General features: G+C 39.3%; 1 protein-coding gene across 1 annotated transcript in view; it reads left to right on the plus strand.

Annotated features, from left to right (window-relative positions):
- Positions 1-5554, plus strand: part of SAMD12 (sterile alpha motif domain containing 12) — a 317116-nt gene extending 311562 nt beyond the window's left edge. The window contains exon 6 of the mRNA XM_070942042.1: positions 5182-5554. Coding sequence (XP_070798143.1) covers positions 5182-5247 — 66 coding nt within the window. The 3' untranslated portion in view covers positions 5248-5554. The remainder of the gene's footprint in view (positions 1-5181) is intronic.
- Positions 5555-20127: the final 14573 nt, after the last annotated feature.

Genomic DNA, 20127 nt, shown 5'->3' on the forward strand with positions numbered 1-20127 from the left:
GCAATCCTTGAGTAGCAAGGGTGTGCACATGAAAGCGATTGAGAGTAGTTACAAATAACACAGCCAACACAGAGATACACTGAATTGTGTTTACTTTTAGGATATATTAAGGCACAGTCCAATAAACAGTCCAGGTCATACACGTATAAAGCAGTAGATAGTCAAACAATAGTCCAGGGATTATCCAAATAACAAAGTCTTCTTACCAGTCGTTGTAGTCATACACAATAACAGTTCTTACAGTTGCAAACAGTAGGAAACACAGCAAAAAGCAGTAATGAGCAATACAGATCAGCAAAGGTGTAAAGAATTGTAAAGAGCATCAAAGAGAAACAAACCAGGTTTCTAGCTCCCTCTTAAGGACATTGGCTACAGAGCTAACCAATCAGGACACAGTATGGTGCAATACAGCAATACAGCAGTCTTAAAGCTATATTGATGGTTTATATATTGCCAACCTAACAAGTTAGTAATAATCATTTCCTAACAGTCAGGATATGGAGAATGCACTTGATGTGCCTCAAGGAAAGCTCACGTGGAAAACACTTCATCCTTTCCTGATTAGGGCTTTTTCAAGCAGAGTTAGTGCCTCATTAACTTCTCTGGGACAGTTTGCCCTTTGAAATACAACTGAATGGCATCTGCTTCTTGTTCAAAACCAGTGGGGAGAATATATCATCTCCCAAGTCATTTCTGTCTGTCTAATAGCTTAGAAGAATAGCATTCAATGAATGGCAGATTTTGTGTTAGAATAGCAGAGTTGGAAGGGATCTTGGAGATCTAATGCAATCCCTTGCTCAAGCAGGAGACCCAATACCATTCCAGTCTCTTCTTAAAAGCCTCCAGTGATGGAGCACCCACAACTTCTGAAAGCAAGCTGTTCCACTGGTTAATTGTTCTCACTATAGAGGAAATTTCTTCTTAGTTCTAGGTCACTTCTGTCCTTAATTAGTTTTCATCCATTGATTCTTCTCTTGCCTTCTGGTGCTTTGGAAGTTGATAGAGAGAAGGAAAGATGCCACTTCTAAGATTGCACTTAGATTACACTTACCACCAGTGGTGAAATATAAAATTTGTTACTACCGGTTCTGTGGGAGTGACTTGGTGGGGGGGTAATGTGACTGGGTGGGCGTGGCTGACTTTTTTTTTTTTTACTTTTTTAAAGCATTTTTTTACAACCTATTCAGGCGAATAGATTGTAAAAAAATGCTTTTAAAAGGTTAAAAAAAAAAAGGCTCTGATGATCATGCGCCACAGCTACCGGAGAACCAGTAATTAAAAAATTAAATTAAATTAATTAAATTAAATTAAAATTAAAAAAGTAAAAAAAAAACAAAGCTCAGTTGATCGTCAGAACTTTTTTTTTTTTTTACATTTTTTACTACCGGTTCAGCGAACCAGTAGCCTTTTTTTACTACCAGTTCAGACGGACCGGACCAGACCGGGAGCATTTCACCCCTGCTTACCACTCATAGGAAGTGAGTTTTACTTATGGTAAATTCTTCTTCATTTAAAAAAAGTTTTTATTGGGATTATCTTTTTAACCCCTTAAAAAAAAGCTCTGCATGATTTTATCTTGTAAAAGTGGGTTACAAAAAAGGTGAAGTCACTTTAGATCTGTGCTTGATTCTTGATGACTTCATGACCACGTCCATATAGTTTTTGTAGTAAAGGTACAGATGTGGTTTGCCATTGTTTTCTTCCATAAGGACATTCTTCAAATTCACACAACAAGCATACTGTAATTGGGTAGGGGAAGGATGAGCAAATGCATCCATACAATATGTTAAGTTGATTATTTCTAATCTTAATTAGAGGACGGGATTTGTTTTTCATTGAATTCAAATGAAGATCCAGATCTCTTGGACTTTAATTCCAATTGCATATTGGTAAAAATGTTTGAACAGTAAGAACAAATTGGAAATAAATTCATAAGGCTAGGTGAATTCATAAAATGCCTTCAAGCAGAGACCGGTGGCTGTTACAACTTTAAATTTCATGCATCAAGCAGAGTAGCCTATACTGGGATAAGTACTATACCCCTAATAAGAATGGAGTCTATGGAAGTTTCAATAAAATAACAATGAAACATCCATTTTAATGAGTGCTTTTAAGTGGACAGAAAATGACAACTGAAGAAGCTGGCAAAAGATGCAGACCTTCACTCAGGTGAATAAAAGAAGGGAGAACATGGCAGATTGGTGGTGGAAAAGCACATAAATTAAGATAGCGGCAGAAACAAATCCCTTTGCCAAGTTTATCATTGTTAAGCAGACTAAAATATTGATTTTAAGGCCCCGGTGTTTTTTTTTTTTAAAAATTGTTCTTAAGTCCTCTTGAGTGTTGTACAAACAAGAAGGTGAAGCATATTCAATAACCGTAAAAATATAGTAGTAAGTTTAGTTCATGACAGGCAGTACAAGAAACAGATCATTTTTGTTTTTGAACCCATGGGTGATACTCTGAAAGCCCTAGCTTTGAGATATGGCTGTGGAGAAAATATGGCCTGGAGAAATATAAAATAGAATTATTGCCAGGTGTCCACTATTTGAGCGGACAGTCCACTTTTTTCACATTATGTTCACTATTTTTTTTCACAAAATAGTGGACATTTTTTTCATTCAAAAGCTTTATGATGAAATGGTACGTAATCTAAAGCTGTACAGTCTAAGAGAATAAGGATAGGAGAATCGCGTTTTGTCTTTTTTTTCATAAGTTAGAATGAGACAAAGATCGAATGCTCATTGCAATAATCACATTTTACACAACAGCGCAAAAAATGCATTAAAGCAGTTATCTTTTGATATCGAAAATGTAGTGCTGAAGGTTTTTGCCGAATTTTCGAATTCTGCGAAGAAACGAGAAGAGTTGAAATCATTTTTTGAGTTTTGCGGGTCAGAATTCCATGAAGTTTTGCGCCATGTTCCAACACGTTGGTTAAGTTTGTTTAAAGCGGTCGAAAGACTTATTTTAAACTGGATACCTCTAAAATCGTATTTTATTTCTCTTGGATCTGATGAGTGCCATAAGGTTATCTGGAACCTTATTTCGGATCAGGAAAATGAACTCGCAAAGGACGATGAACCAACAATTTCAGAATTGTATTTATATTTCATGCACTTCTTCATGTCAATAATGCAAGACACCCTACTGAAGCTGGAAAGCAAGAAAATTCTTGCATGTGATCTTCACATTATCATGTGTAAGCTGCGTGATTCTTTGCAAAAAAAATACGATGAGCAGTTTTTTGGAATGAAAGTTTTATTTGCCTTAAGTAAAAAACATTTGCCTGAGAATGCCGTGCAAAAGTTCAAGAAAGAAGCCATCAACGTGTATCAAAGAGCCATTGCGTACCTAGAAAAAGTGGTATAATTTCACCGATTCAGTATATGAGACACTAAATTGTTTCAATCTAATTGATCGCAATAATCCTCCAACTTTAGAAGAAATGACGAACATCTGGTTATTATCACCATGGAGAGAAGAACTTCCACCCAACACTCTCTTCGATGAAATTTCTGCCTTAGAAGAAGTTTATGTTCATCTGCAGGGCGATTCATCCCTTGATAAGTGGACGTACTTTTTCAAGAAAGTGCCAGCTCCGAGTTTACTGAAACTGTTCCAGTATTGTGCATCAATTCCGGTATCAAATGCAAATGTTGAATGAATTTTCAGCGTCATGGGAAATTTGTGGACTGACGAACGTAACCGACTGCTTGTACCATCAGTTCGAAGTGAACTTTGTATATTTTTTAATATTTCTCAACGTTGTACTGAAATTAAAGAATTATTCCTTAAACACAAAGAATTGATCAAAGCTGCGCAGTCAAATAAAAAATACACACAACAGCAAAGTAAAATGTAATTTAATATTTTACATATTATTATAATATATTTGATGTTTTGAATTTTAAGTAAAGTTTTGAAGTGATTATTTTAATACGTGTTAAAATGTTTATAAGAAAATATATAATTGAATTGTAAAAAAATTTTTTTATTTTTTTACTACATAACACCCCCCCACACACACACACACACCCTTGTCCGCTATTTTTTGGAAGCAGACCTGGCAACCCTAATTATTTGGGACTGATTACTGATTGGATGTAAGAATGAGAACATTTCACTAATCTTCAAAAAAGGAGTTGATTTGAAGGGTCACAGAAAGTATTCTGAGGTCATAGAAATATTAAACACCAAACTATATTAAGAAGAATCTTGACTAAATAATTTGGGAACATCTAGTCAAATACTTCTGATGTGACCTATTTCTAATGCATTAATTGATGTAATTAATATGTCAGACCTGGAAGCCACCTTTAACATTTGGGCCTTCAGGCCTGCCACATTTTCTACTGTGGGAAAATGGGAGGGGGGATTGCATAGAGTATGGGTGATATGTCGTCAAAATAACATTCCTTTCTCAGAGAGTCAAGGATGCCTTGCCCTGGCACCTAGGATGGGATGATTGGGAGGTATCTCCAATTTGGACGATGGATGATTGGACCATGTAATAGACATGTGGGACTTGAACTTTCTTTTGGGTGGGGAAAACCTGGAAACTTTCAGATTTGGGTTTTCCCAGATGTGCGAATATGACATCTCTAATAAAATGGAACTTTGAGGAAACTCAAGCCTTGGAGTCTTCTTTCATTGGGGATGTCACTTGGAACCCTGACATAATACTGAGAACAATGTTCAAGTCAAAACAGATGGCAGTGGGACCTAGATAATCTTGGGGAAAAAAAGTTCTTGAATTGAAAACCAAATATAAATCCCAGCTCTGAAGGTAGGTTAGAAGTGCCAGGAAGATAACATGGACATATTGTGTGGTGACCTGGACTGGTGCTTAATTGAAGAAAGACTTTGCCTTCTAAAATGTCAGGGGATATAGGGGAAGAATGGGGAAATAATTATCTGGGAGCGCATAAGCTGTGGGGTCCTTGGTGCTCTCTGAATTTGGTGGTTTTCTTGAAGACATTTCATTACCAAACTAGGTAACATCATCAGTGTTAGAAGGAAGTGGGGTTTGGTCTTTTGTTTTAAGCTTTAATGCAGGTCTAAACTTTGATCGGAAAGGACCATTCAGCCATCTGCTCAGTCTGAACGACAATACGTTGCAGTTGATTCAAACTCAGCTTGTATTTACTCCTCTGTTTCCTTTCTCCTCTCTTTTAACAGCCTCGACAGAGAGTTCCCCATAAACATCACCAGCCTCTAAAGCTGCTGTCCTGCCAGATGATATAGAAGCGAACTTTTCCATCTGAAAGAATGATAATAATGATTTTTAAAAAGAAACCTAAGAGATGGCACTGCCAGAAGAAAACAGTCACCAAGAACTGGACCCAAATCCAACTGATCTGATTAACACGATAAGTATTGAATAGCCTCTGATTTGCTGATGGAATCCCAGCGTGGCATGTAACCAACGATAGAACTCTTTTTTACACCGGAAAACTGTTTCCAGTTTCATCACTGTGCGTAAACTTTATATTCCCATTAGGGAACCCTCTGTGACCTTCACTAAAGGGTCTGGGGATTGGATTGGGTTTAATTGAGTTTTGTTTTTAGCATGGCAAACAATGGATTATATTATATATGCAGATTGCATGGTGTTTTTTATGGGACCGGTAGTTCCAATTTCGCACACCCAAATGTTCACCGATATCCCTTTTCTCTACCCCCCGATAGGAACGTAGAAATATTTTGTCTTAGTGATACACGGAATGATAAGCTGTTTTACAGTATCTGCAATCCATACATGGTCTCCACACAGACATTCTAGCTGATTTGGTGTGTTATGGGAATGTTTCAGGTATCTGCATTGAGATTATACCTTGCGTGACTCACCATGTGCATTGCTTCAGTAGCAAAGTCGGCTTGGTAGCTCACCTGGATATTGTCGTGGCTGTTTTGATTCTCCACTTGTAGAAGTAGTAGAATGAGAGCACGTATGTTCCTTTGCTGCACCTACTCTCCAAAACGACAAGTAAGATTATATTTCTGTTGTTTCGATGCATGTTAAATAATAGAGAAGAAATTAATGGAGATAAAAGATTGCTGTCTTGTTGCAAGAATCCCTGGCTTTTGACGATTGAAGACACATGTAACATTTCAGTAGCAACGTGGCCAGTCTGAAAACATTCTCATTGCACACTGTAGAAATGCAGAGTTTTCTACTACACAGTTGTAGCAAAAGCCAGCTATAAAAAGTGCTGATCGGTTAGCATAGGTGAGTTATTCCTGGCTGTTTAAAATGCTTGCTTGTTTTCAATAGAACAGACAAAAATGCGAATAGCGAACTGATAAACGATTACCGTCTTATTCCACAAGCCATTTTAATTCTTTTTCCTTTGAAGGCACATGCCCCATTTAAAATAGTATAAATAGAGTAACAGATCGAGCTTTGGGCTTGCTAGTAGTGGAAACCAGGGGTGAAATTCAGCCGGTTCCTATCGGATCGCACGATACAGTAGGGCCGACTGTGCGGATGTCATGAGGTCCCTTTTTTGTGACAATTTTCAGCCTGCATGTGCGCATTTCCGAACCGGTACGGAAGGTAAGTGAATTTCACCCCTGGTGCAAACCTACTGTAGTGAGTACCCAGTACTGTATTACTGGTATATTTATCCTTCCCTCCTGGAAGTGACTCACTGAAAATTAGAACATCTACTTTTTAGGGGGCATATGGAGAAATGTTAAAGATAATGAAGGCAAACCACAACTCTTTGCAGGGAAATAGGGTGATTGCCCATCAAGATCGTCCTAGTTTCTTTCTAAAATAGAATTGCATTTGTTCAAGTATGTTCTTAAGCAGTTCTACCCAATGACATTTTCTTCCATTGACATCCAACTGAGTCTTGGGATTCACTTTTTTGTTTGTTTGTTATTGTTGTTGTTCATCTGATGTGCCATATTGACCTCAAATTCTTTTTCAATCAGCTATCAGCTAGAGTGAGCAAGCCAAAATTTCACAAGCCAAGGATATGTTGAAATCTCAATCATCTTGAATAGTGCACTTAAGGATAATTTATGCTACAGATAGGTATCCACAAATATGTCGTGTTTTGAATATATCTTGACCCTTAGCTTTATACCTGAGATCTGTTTTGGGGGTTTTTTGCTCTCACAAACGAGTTTGAGCAGAAATGTTTACTTTCTACATAATTGTAGCCGGCTTAAGACTGTTGCAACTAAAATGAGCTCTGCTCTCCATTATTCTTTGTCCAGGTTTCCAGAACACAGCAGGCTGTGGTTTAATCTTTATCCTTACCAATTCTGAGTCAGTGCTTTCCCATACAACTTTTGTTCCTTCATTTCTTCTGGAAACAAAAACCCTTTCTAGCAAAAAAAAAAAAAAAAAAAAAAGCATTATAGGATCCGTAGAAAATAAGGGTCTGATTCTAATTGTCCCTAAATCAAGCAATGGTAGATCGTCAGTTGAACTTCCTCCTGCTTGATAGACTGTTACAAACTTGTGTGGTTTTCACGTACACACACAGACACACACTTTTGTTGTGCCATTCATACTTTTCAACTTGTCAGTGTTTCAAGATGTACTTGGAGCTATTTTAAGAGAAGAGCGGCTTATGTCCCTGCATGGATCCTGAACTATTCATCTCTATTGCTTCTTTGAAATGTTGTCGAAAATTTCTCCCTAGTCTAGATCATGGGTATCAAACTCAAGACCGGGGGGCCACATCCGACCCACAGGGTGCTTAGATCCCACCCATGGGGCCACCCTGGAAAGAACAAAGGAGTGGCTTGTGGTGCCTCTGCCAGCGAAAACAGGCTCCCGAACTCCGTTTTTGGCTGGGACAGCCTCCTGCAACCCTCTGCCAATGAAAACGGAGTTTGGGGGCCCATTTTTGCTGGCAGAGCACTAGGGTCACCACAGGCGCCCTGACACAAGTGACGTCAAGCTGACCATGCCCACCCTGGCCACACCCACCCTGGAACCCCAAACACAATCCCGATGCGGACCTCAATGACATTGAGTTTGACACCCCTGGTCTAGATCTTCCAATGGCTCGTGAAAGCCTTCACAACAGGAGTAAATCCAAAGTCAGTCATGTCTAGACACATTTTAGGTTTCAACAGAACTTTGATATGGGTAAACCACTTTCACAAGGAGAAATTTTTCTCTGTTGTGATTATTTGTGAAGGTTTTCATAACGTGTTGCCAGCATATGACAGATCACTTTAGTTCCAGGGATGTCCACTCAGTGTAGTTTTTTAAAAAAATTGTCAAGATAGGAGCCATTGAAGTTCTGTTTGATTTTTATGTGTGTTACCATGTGACGCACAATCAATCAATCAAGTTCATTACAGTTAAAGACCAGAGATCAGAACAAATTAAAAAAATAAACCTCAAGGAGTATCCAGTTTAAAATTCTAGAATAAAGTAATAAATAACTGGGATAAAATCTATATTAAAATCACAATTTGGCATCCAATCTATCAGTTACACATAGCTTAAAAATTGGTACTATAGTACCAATCCTTAAACAGTAACCCCATAGTCATTAAATACTAAAATACAAAAGAGTAGTAATGCAAAAGGGATTGCTACATCAGTTGTGTAAAATAGCTATGGTGGATTAATCACGTGTTTCCGACGAATCCCCAGTGCTGCTGCGCAGAATCTGGCCACTTGCGCTGTAATCACAGTGACACACATTAAAAATGGGCATTATTTTGCATGTTGTGGGTGTCCTCGACTTTTTTTTTTTTACTGTGCCCTCTAGACATCCTTATTTAGTTATGAGGCTCCTCTATTTGCAGCCTTCGTAGAGAAAAGATAATGTGTCTTATTACATGAAGAAAAAAAAAGACTTCCAAATATTAAAAACTCCCAGTCTTTTATGTTGGAGCAAGAAAGTAGCAAGGGAAAAGAGCAATAGGATTAAAGTAATATTCCAGAAAAAAAAAATCAATTGCCATTAGTCTTAGACAAGACAGTCACCAATATTAAACTCTAATAAAGAACCAGATCTACAATCAGTGCCTCAGATTATTATCAGCTGTGGTGACAAACCTACTTGCCTGTGCCTCAGTAGAATTACTACTTAACAGACTTTTTCAGCACATTTTTTTCTCTTTTCATCAATGGTTTATTGTATATACAGGCTCCTTTAATCAGCTTCCTCTCTTAACAATCCATCTGCAGACTCCACTGTCCAAGAAAACAGGTTGAGGCCTCCTAGATCAGATCTCACTGTTAGTCCAACATAATAAACTCTGATCAGCTAATAGCCTCTGGATCCATAGGGCCTAAAAACCTTCTTCTGTGCTTCCAATGTATGGAATGTATATATTTTAGAGTCTTGATCTCTTCCGTTCCCTCTCAGTTTTCAATAGACTTGTATCTGAGACCTGCCTGAAAGAATAATAATAATAAATTTGACAAGTGGGAAGGGCCAGAGCAGAGTTCAGATTTTGAATGAAGAAGGTCCTAACTTCAATCACCAGCAACTTAAGTTAATCGAATCTCAGGTAGTAGGACTGGAAAAGACTACAACTATCAGATCTAGGTTGCAAAAATCAGAATGACCACTACATGGCAGTACAAAGTTACGTATTTTTCTGAATCACTACGCTACGGACCAGCACAAAGAAGGACTGGGGAGACATGATAGCAGTGTTCCAATATCTCAGGGGCTGCCACAAAGAAGAGGGAGTCAAGCTATTCTCCAAAGCACCTTAGGGTAGAACAAGAAGCAATGGATGGAAACTAATCAAGGAGAGAAGAAACTTAGAACTAGGGAGAAATTTTCTGACAGTTAGAACAATTAATTAGTGGAACAACTTGCCTGCAGAAGTTGCAAATGCTCCAACACTGGAAGTTTTTAAGAAGATGTTGGATAACCATTTGTCTGAAGTGGTGTAGGGTTTCCTGCCTAAGCAGGGGATTGGACTAGAAGACCTCCAAGGTCCCTTCCAACTTTGTTATTCTATTCTATTTAAAATAGTAGAGCAGCCATGAAGGCCTTGGAAAGGACCATCCAACCTTGTTATGTGTTTGTACCTACAAAGTTAAACATTGTGCAAGCCATGAAAACAGAAGGTACTCTGTATTCTATGAAAGTGAAAGTTGGACTTTGAGATAGCAAGATAAGGAAAAAGCATTGACACTTGTGAACGTTAGTGTTGAAGAAGACCCCTGAGAGAATTGTGGGCAGCCCAAAAAACAAATTAATGGATCATCAAACAAATAGACCCCAAGTTCTCACTGGAAGCAGAAATGTTTCCTACACTGGAAGCTCAAGGAGTCTTACTTCAGGCACATTAGACCTAGTTCTCTGGAAAAAGCTATAATTGAGGTAGTCCTCTACTTACAACTTTTAGTGACCGCTCAAAGTTACAACGGCACTGAAAAAATCATTTTTCACACTTATGACCATTGTAGCATTCCCATGGTCATGTGATTTACATTCAGATGCTTAGCAACTGGTTCATATTTATGATGGTTACAGTGCCCCAGGGTCATGGGACCCGTTTTTGCGAACTTCTGACAAGCAAAATCAAGGAGGAAGTCAGATTGATTCAACCACTGTGTTACTAATTTAACAACTGTGGTGATTCACTTAACAAATGTAGCAAGAAAAGTCGTAAAGCGAGGTGAAACTCAGCTGACAAATTTCTCACTTAGCAACATAAATTCTGGGCTGAATTGTGGTCATAGGTCAAGGATTACCTCTACTGGGAAAGACGGAGGGAAAGAGAAGAGGACAACCAGCAGCAAAGTAGATAGACTCCGTTACGGTATCAGGGAATAGATCACTGGAAAACCTGAGAGATCAGGTTACAATGAGATCATAATGGAGAAAGTCTGCATCATTACTAGGAATCCAAAATTATTTGAAGGTACGCCATCAAATCTTTGGTGTCATCTGGTGGTCTTCTATTTTTCTGCATTCCAGATCTGTTAGTTGTAGAAAAGACTTCTGCTTAAGGCTTAGAAGAAATCTTGCTAGTTTGGCAGAGATGATTCTAAGTTAGACAGACCAATGATCTTATTCAATATATTCAGTGTCGTTTAATTCATGTAGCAAAAGCAGAAACATAACTGCACACAGTGAAACTTGAAGCTTCTCTTCTGCTCCTCAATATATAAATATTGTCCATTTTCGTGTTTACTTTTCAATATTTGAATACTGTAGCTGCATCTCTCACCTTACCTTCCATTTAATCTTTTCACAACTGGTTCTCAATATTTTCATGGTGGCACTAGTATTGCTCTTTCCAAATTTTCAAGTATCGGTGGCCAGCTATAGCTACTCATTGATTTGATTGTGCAGTGATTTTCACACTTGTCTGCATGACTGCTCTTAACCTCTTGAATCTCCTAATGTTGTTCATTTTTGACCTGCAAAGTTTGAATTCATGTAAATCAATGGTTCTCAACCTTTTCTTCACATTTTGTGGCCACAGACCATGGCCACCAAGGCTTAAGATTTAAGGCATTAGGCTGCACCAAGCCTTGGAGACCCCCTGAGACGACATTGTGTGCCCCCCCAAGGCTCTGTGGGCCACAAGTTGAGAACTACTGATATAAACAATTGGCTGGTTTCATAAGTACCTACAAATCAACCAGAGACCACCTCCAGTAATGCAGAGCCAAACACTTACTACTTTACTACTAATTTCTGAAGAAATCCCAGCTGCCCAATGTACATTTTGAAGGTCTATGCCTGATCACATTCATTTGAAATTCTGAGAATTATATTCCCAATCTAGAAAATGGGTGCCAACATGAAAGACTTACTATTAAACATTTTATTCTGCATGATGATGATGATGATGCATCCCTACTGGATGACGTTCATTACCAAAAGGTACAGCAACTATTATTTACTGTTATATAGGTCTCAAATGTACAAAACTTCTCAGGTGTTACTTTAATCCAAAGCTAGAACTATACATTGGGTTGTGTACAATAGCTCATATTTTGCTTGTACTTCGGGTGGATAACCTTCTAAAATGCTTCTCCAAGTTCTACCAAATTTCCTTCTGCTCCATTGTTACTATTGTTGACAACTGCTTTCTTTTAGGACAAAATTAAGCACATCCAAGTGGTTTCAACAGAACAGATGTAAGCCTATGTTTAAGTCTCTGTTTTTTTTTGTTTGTTTGTTTGTTTTTAAGTTTTTAACTTCAGCAAGAGTGCATTATTTCATTTAAACCAACAGTTCTTGATTCTGGTCTCTCCTAAAATGACCAACGGGGAGTAGTTATTTCTCATGGGCCTCAGGCAAATATAGAATGCATTCTGACATGCAGTCTGGTCAAATATGTCTTTATTACCATGAAATTAAAATAAAAGTCTGAATAGTTACCATGTGTGTGTGTTTGTTAATGGCGTCGGTCATTTCTTTCTAAAGTTTTTTCACAGGGTGAGCAAGAGTTTCCCAATAGTAACAGAATAGTAACAGAATTGGAAAGGACCTTGGAGGTCTTCTACTCCAACCCCATGCTCAAGTAGGAGACCCAACACCATTCTGGACAAATAGATGCTCAATCTCTTCTTAATAGTATTGGAATCCTTCTTATTTGTATAATAAAGCAGCAAGACAAAGTCTCCAGGATGAAAATTTTGAAAATACAACTGCTGTATTAACTTGTAACTGGTAAATGATTTGGATTCAGTTCAAACTTGGATTGAATCCAAATTATTTGGGTTGAATTCCAAAATCGGTGCTAGCAGGACATAAGACACTTGATACACTTCTGCACTCAATTCCGAGGCCTTCTTATCTCTGATGCTTTAATCCTTTATCTCATATGATCCCTAATTGTAATGGGCAAGGAGAAGGCAAGACTACTTCTGGCCCTTTATTCAGCATTCTCAAAGATGGAATGTAAAGCTGCACATGAAATTCAATCCAAGCATGAAGCGTGCATCATTTCAATTTGAGGTAGACGAAGCCACAGCTGGAATATCAATTTTTAGTTAGAAAAACAGATTTTGGAGAAAGTTTGGTTGCGAATACCAAGATTTGAAAATGTTTGTCTAATCTTGTTATGAATAGCAGAATAAAAGAATTGGAAAGGGCCTTGGAGATCCTTCTAGTCCTGTGATGGCAAACCTATGGCACGCATGCTCAAAGTGGCACGCGAAGCCATGTCATCCAGCACATGCGGCCTTTCCTGTTTGTCTTCTGGGTTTCTGGAGTGCATGCATGCCTGATGATCAGCTGTCCTTCATGTGTGTGGCAGAGCCGAAAACCGGTGTGCGCATGGGTGCTAGCCAGCTGATTATCAAGTGTGCATGCACGCCAGAACTCGAACATTTGGCTTTTCTGGAACGTGATCCCTTCATATGCATGGCAGTGCCAAAAACCGGCCTGTGCATGTGTGCCAACCAGCTGATCATTGAGTGCACGTGCGCGCTAGAACCCGGAAGTTCAGCTTTTCCAGAGCACGGCCCCGACGAGTGCCAAAAAGGCTCACCATCACTGCTCTAGTCCAGGTGTGAGCAACCTGCGGCTCCGGAGCCACATGCGGCTCTTTGGGTCCTCTGCTGTGGCTCACTGTTGGGTGACCCCACCACTGGCTAGCCCCGCTCCTCACCCTCCCCTCCTAGTCACTCCTTGCCTGGCTTGAGAAGGTAAGGGTGATGGTGGGTGATAGAGAAGTGGCCGGGGCAGAGACAGAGAGATACAGAGAGAGGGGGAGAGAGAGAGAGACATAGAAAGAGGGGGGGAGAGAGGGAGGGGGGAGGGAGAGAGAGAGATGTCAAAAGGGTTTTGTGGTTCCTGGTGCTTTTTTAACAACAGGTTCTCTGCCCCTAATGACCGGCTGAGTAGGCGTGGTTAGGGGGGTTCATGTGACTGGTAGAAGTGACTGACATCGAGTTGGCCATGCCCACTCAGTTTTTGTGGCTCCCGATGTTTTCTTTTCTGTGGGAAATGGGTCCAAATGGCTCTTTGAGTGTTTAAGGTTGCAGACCCCTGCTCTAGTCTAAGCCCCTGTTCAAGTAGGAGACCCTATACCATTTCGGACAAAGGGCTATCCAATCTCTTCTTAAAAACCTCCAGTGATGGAGCAACCACAAATAGTGTTATGTATTGCTCCATGCCCACTTCCAGGACATACTGGAAGTGGGCATGATAGATGGTGCTAAATAATGTCAAAATAATGGATATGACCGGGCATGAACCTCTTCCTTTTTACAGGTAGTCCTCAACTTGTTGCTGGTTGATTAGTGATTGTTCAAAGTTATGATAGATCCCCAAAAACCTACTTATGATCCAAGTGTAAGCTATTGACAGCTGCTCCTCCATAATCACATGACCGCATCCTGGGCACTCAGCAACCAGCCCACAGTTATGTCTGTTTGTAGTATCCTGTGGTCACATAATCATGATGGATTATAGTTTTGCTGGAAATTGACTTTTACTTCCAGTTTCCCCCCTCCCCCAAAAAACCCCATAGCCAACAAGGGATTTACACAGCGTTTATTTAACGTCTGCTACAACCCAAGATCGTAAAATCGGTCATGCGATGATCGTCTTAAGTACCCTCACAAGTTACTACTGTAATTGCAAGGTCAATTATGGTCATAGGCCAAGTATTACCTATATATGTGTATAGTGCATGTGGCACACATTGAAAATACGTAGTGTGGTTTTGACAATTTGGGTTGTTAATTACAAACAGTTGGTAGAAGTTAGTATTTTCTGGTGAGTTGGCAAAGTTTTCAGATCTCTCTCTCTCTCCCTCCTTCCCTCCCTCCTTCCCTCATACAAACTGCTCTTCCAATATAAAACAAGCATTTAAAATTAAGCTGAAAATTTAAAAAAAAACTATAAAACTGGATGAAGGGACTGGAATACATTTGTCTGGCACCAAAAACATGTTAAAGTGGGTGTTAGGAACACCTGCCTGGGGAGACATTTTAGTCATCTACAAGAATTTCCCCTTCTTGTTGATTGCTTCCCCCCCTTATAACACCAACTCTCTTCTGTTTTTGGAGCTTATCTTTTCCATCCCCTCCTCCATTCAGTTTCTTGAAGTCTAAAGCTTTTATCTCCTTCCTTTACCTCCTTCCATCTCTATCCATCAGGGGTTTTGGGGGGATCCTTCTCAAATTAAGCTTTGATCAAGTCCCTTGGTCATTATACTTGCAGGAGACCTTTGTAAAACTCATGTAACCTGCTGTTAACTGAATCCGATGGGCAAAAATGAGTCTCCCAAAGCAGAAGAATAAGTTACCAACTTTCACATGAACCAGGAAGCTTACAGAGCTGGGTCAACAGTATGAAGTTCAAAGGTCATCAGCGCAAAAATCTGGATTTAGGACATTAGGGGACTTTTTTAAAAACAATTATTTAGTGACGTGGATGAACCAAGGAAGGAACACAGAAGTTGTGCAATGGAAGGCAGCTGGCATCAAGCTAATAGGCTGGAGTCAAGGTCCACTGAGAGGAACACCCATGACTTGGCAAAGATTTAGCACAAATCATCAGGCTTTTGCCTAATCCTTTCTGTGTTACAGAACAATTTTGTCAAATAACAACACTTTAACCTTCAGCACCTCCCTGCATTCTATCCTGGATCAGTTCTTGCAGAAGAATAGAATAGAATAGAATAGAATAGAATAGAATAGAATAGAATAGAATAGAATAGAATAGAATAGAATAGAATAGAATAGAATAGAATAGAATAGAATAGAATTTTTTTAAAAAAAAAACATGTTTTATTTGCAGTTTTCTTTTCACACCATACATATTTTGTGGACAGTGTATTGACTCGGTCAAATCTTTTTTAAACAATGCTAACAATAATAATACAAATAAGTATGTGTAATCCTAATCTTCCAACTTCAACAATACTTCAACTTCTCTTCATAATTCTTTATCATTTTTCCCATTAATTCATTTAAACATAGGTAACATTTGTTATCCCCTACTAAATTACTAATATTTAATATTTTAAGAATTACTCATTATTCCACCATAACTTCAATATTCCAAATGTGTAGGATTATTAATAAAGCCAAATATTAACAATATTTAATAACTCCTGCGAGTGTATCTCAAAATCCCCACAGTTTCTTTTTTTTTTATTGAAAAAGTTTTACAAATACAAATTTTTCCCATTTCCCCCCCTCCCTTCCCTCCCTAACCCTCCCTAACCTTCCCCTCCTCCCATGACTTCCCCAAGATGAAATCCGTCCACATTATATTATATCATACTTTACCACCCTTCTATTCTCCCCCCTGTGTACTATACATTTCTACATAACATTAAACTATTTTACCCCCTATACATTTCTGCATAACATTGAACTATTTTACCCGCTATATACTATACATTTCTACACAACATTCAGCTAAAAGCTATCTGGTACTTCCTAGTTTGGTATTTATTCTGCACATAATCTATCCATTTCTTCCACTCCCATGCATAAGTCTCTTGAGTCCGGTCTTTTAAGTATGCTGATATCTTCGCCATTTCTGCAAAACTGGCCACCTTCAAAGTCCATTCTTGAATTGTAGGCATAACATCCCTTTTCCAATATTGACCAATCAGTAACCTAGCTGCTGTCACCATATACAATATCAATTTTATTTCACCCACTGAAAAGCCCTTAACTATACCCAGTAAAAACAATTGAGGAGAAAATTGGATTTTTTTCTTCAGAACATTTTGCATAACCCACCAAATTTTTATCCAGAAAGCCTTTACTTTCTTGCAAGTCCACCATATATGATAATATGTAGCATCTAAGCAATCACATCTCCAACATTTTGGTTGAACATTAGGAGAATAGAAGAAGAATAGAATAGAATAGAATAGAATAGAATAGAATAGAATAGAATAGAATAGAATAGAATAGAATAGAATAGAATAGAATAGAATAGAATAATAGAATAGAATTTTTTATTGGCCAAGTGTGATTGGACACATAAGGAATTTGTCTTGGTGCATATGCTCTCACTGTACATAAAAGAAAAGATACGTTCATCAAGAATCATAAGGTACAACACTTAATGATAGTCATAGGATACAAATAAGCAATCAAATCATATTAGGAAACAGTCAATATAAATTGTAAGGATACAAGCAACAAAGTTACAGTCATACAGTCATAAGCGGAGGGAGATGGGTGATGGGAATGATGAGAAGATTTATAGTAGTGCAGACTTAGTAAATAGTTTGACAGTGTGGAGGGAATTATTTGTTTAGCAGAGTGATGTCGTTTGGGAAAAAACTGTTCTTGTGTTTAATTGTTCTGGTGTGCAGTGCCCTATAGCGTCGTTTTGAGGGTAGGAGTTGAAACAATTTATGTCCAGGATGTGAAAAATCTGTAAATATTTTCACAGCCCTCTTTTTGACTCGTGCAGTATAGAGGTCCTCAATGGAAAAGTCCACCAGATCTTCATCCAGTCCTTTTGAAGGACACTTTCTCTGTCTATGGAGATTCTCAGTCATCCAAGTCTTGTCCCAAAACTCTTTTTCAAAAGGCAACTGGACTTTGTTTTTCCTTGAACTGAAGTTCCTCTGAACCGAAGAGGAACTTCTTGGGTGAGAAGTAAAAGGTCTTAAAGGAAAAACAAAGAAAGTCCAGTTGCCTTTTGAAAAACCACCTTTGGGTTTCCGCTTCTCTATTCTCTTCCTCCCGATGTGATGAATGCTACTTTATTGAATTGTTTGCCCACGTAACCCAGTACTGTCTAATCTGATTTGCAGCAGCTTTCCAACAGTCTAAATTTTTCCTTTTCAATTCTAATAAAGTGTAACTGCAGATGACAAGCATTGTTTGCTTGTATTACGGGCAATGAATGATTATGAATATGGTGTGATTCTCCAGTAGTCACAGGATGGGATGGGCAGTGGAAGGAGGGGATAAGCTGGGACTTGCAGGAGTAGGTTAGAGGGAAGGCAGTTTTCCACATGTTCCTCCACCCAACTATTTCAGTGAAAGTCCCTGTGATTTTAATTATTTTATATTACAAGAGCCTTGATAGTACAGGGGTTTAGTGCACCCTGTTATTAACACAGCTGCCTGCAATTTCTGCTGGTTCGAATCTCTCCAAGGCTCAAGGTTGACTCAGCCTTCCATCCTTTCTAAGGTAGGTGAAATGAGGACCCAGTTTGTGGGGGCAATAAGCTGACTTTGTATAAAATATACAAAAGAATGAAGGCTATTGCTTAACGCATTGTAAGCCGCCCTGAGTCTCCGGAGAAGGGCGGCATATAAATAAAAAAAAATTAAAAAAAATTAAATTAAAAATATAGCATTTCAAATTCATGAAAGTGAAAGGCAAGGTATAGATAAGCCACAGTTCTCTAAATCATGAAGTAAAGGTAAAGGTTCCTCTCGCACATATGTGCTAGTCGTTCCCGACTCTAGGGGGCGGTGCTCATCTCCATTACAAAGCCAAAGAGCCAGCGCTGTCCAAAGACGTCTCCGTGGTCATGTGGCCGGCATGACTAAATGCCAAAGGTGCACGGAACGCTGTTACCTTCCCACCAAAGGTGGTCCCTATTCTTCTACTTGCATTTTTTACGTGCTTTCAAATTGCTAGGTTGACAGAAGCTGGGACAAGTAACGGAGCTCACCCCGTTTCCGTGGCACTAGGGATTCGAACCGCTGAACTGCCAACCTTTCGATCAACAACCTCAGTGTTTTAGCCACTGAACCACCGTGTCCCTTAAATCATGAAAGCGTTCCTTAATTTTTCTTACTTTTTGTTTCTGTTTTCTTCTTCTTTTAAAGGTATGGATATTTACTTTGTAGGCAACTGTCCAATATTTGATTGTGTTAAAGGAGATAAGAATTACACAGAAATGACATTCAGAAAACTCTCTCTCTTTACTTCTTTCCAAGGACACCAGGACACTCCTGTTCTTTGTTCAGCCTTCTCTCTATAGTCCACAGAGTAAATTTGTTGTTGACAAGAAGCCTTAAAGCAGCTTTGGAGCAAATCGTTGAAATGATAACAAGGTTTGTATTGTACAAAGTGTGTGAGCTGGGCCTTTAATGGTAGGAAGACATTTCTTGTTGGAGAAAACACTTATGTCCTCTTTGATTATATCCTCTTTGAATCTATTTCCTATTCTTCCTTCCTCCTCTCTCCTTCCTCCTTCTCCTTCTCCTCCTTCTGGAAGCTTTCAAATACATAGAATCTACTCCTATTCTTCCTTCGCCTTTCCCTTCTTCTTCTTCCCCTTCTGGAAGCTTCCAAATACATAGAGAAAACATACCCTTCCAGCTGAGCCCTTTGCCTTTTCCTGCCAAAAAAATTAGTATCGTTAAATTTTTGTTTCTGAAAATACTTTTATTGTGCCATTCATAGTTGGATAAACCACTCTGTTTTTGGTTCAATAATTTAAATATATAGGGGAGATCTGAAAATGGTCAATAAAACAAGATTTCTGACTTCCATCTGGAATGTGAGTGAAATTATCGGAAATGTGACAGGTGAAGTGAAACCCAGGCTCTGCTTTTTTGCCCCTCTACATCCTCAAGAGCTGGTAAAATTAAAATGGGTTTTGTGGAAGCTTTGAGTTGAATTTTGCAGTGACTGCTACCATGACATCATGGAAGTGCTGAACATGAAAGACAATTGTTTTTAATTAGACCTCAGAGAGGAAATCCTTGTTGGGCAGCATCCATCTCTGCTGGTCAGCAGCAGAGATCACCTGAGGTAGGAGTAGTGAGAAAGATCTGATGGATCATCATGGGAACCGTTCGGCAACATCCAGATTAAGATTTGTAAATCAGAATATCTACAACATAACCTGGATCTGGCTTCTACCTCCTCATAGGGTTGCTTCCAGGGGTGGGCTGCTGGGGGTTCGCAGGGGTTTGAGAGAACCTCTAGCTAAGATTCTGTGCAGTTCAGAGACCCCAAAATCCGACTCCTGGCTGGCCTCGCCCCACCCCGCCACGCCCTCCCCACCCCACCCCTCCCAGGAGTCCCCACATGGCCCGTTTTGGATGCAGGTAAGTGCAGGGTGCGCACAGAGACCCGGGGAGGGCAAAAAACGGGCCTACCGGAAGTTCGGGAAGGCTGGAAATGGGCCTATTTCTGGCCTCCAGAGTGCCTCCAGAGCCTGGGGAGGCCGTTTTTTGCCCTCCCAGAGGCTCGAGGAAAGCCTCTGGAGCCTGGGGAG

The sequence above is a fragment of the Pituophis catenifer genome, unplaced genomic scaffold, assembly GCF_029215685.1.
Source record: "Pituophis catenifer annectens isolate HBS135680 unplaced genomic scaffold, rPitCat1.0.hap2 SCAF_3, whole genome shotgun sequence".
In the NCBI taxonomy this organism is placed as follows: domain Eukaryota; kingdom Metazoa; phylum Chordata; class Lepidosauria; order Squamata; family Colubridae; genus Pituophis; species Pituophis catenifer.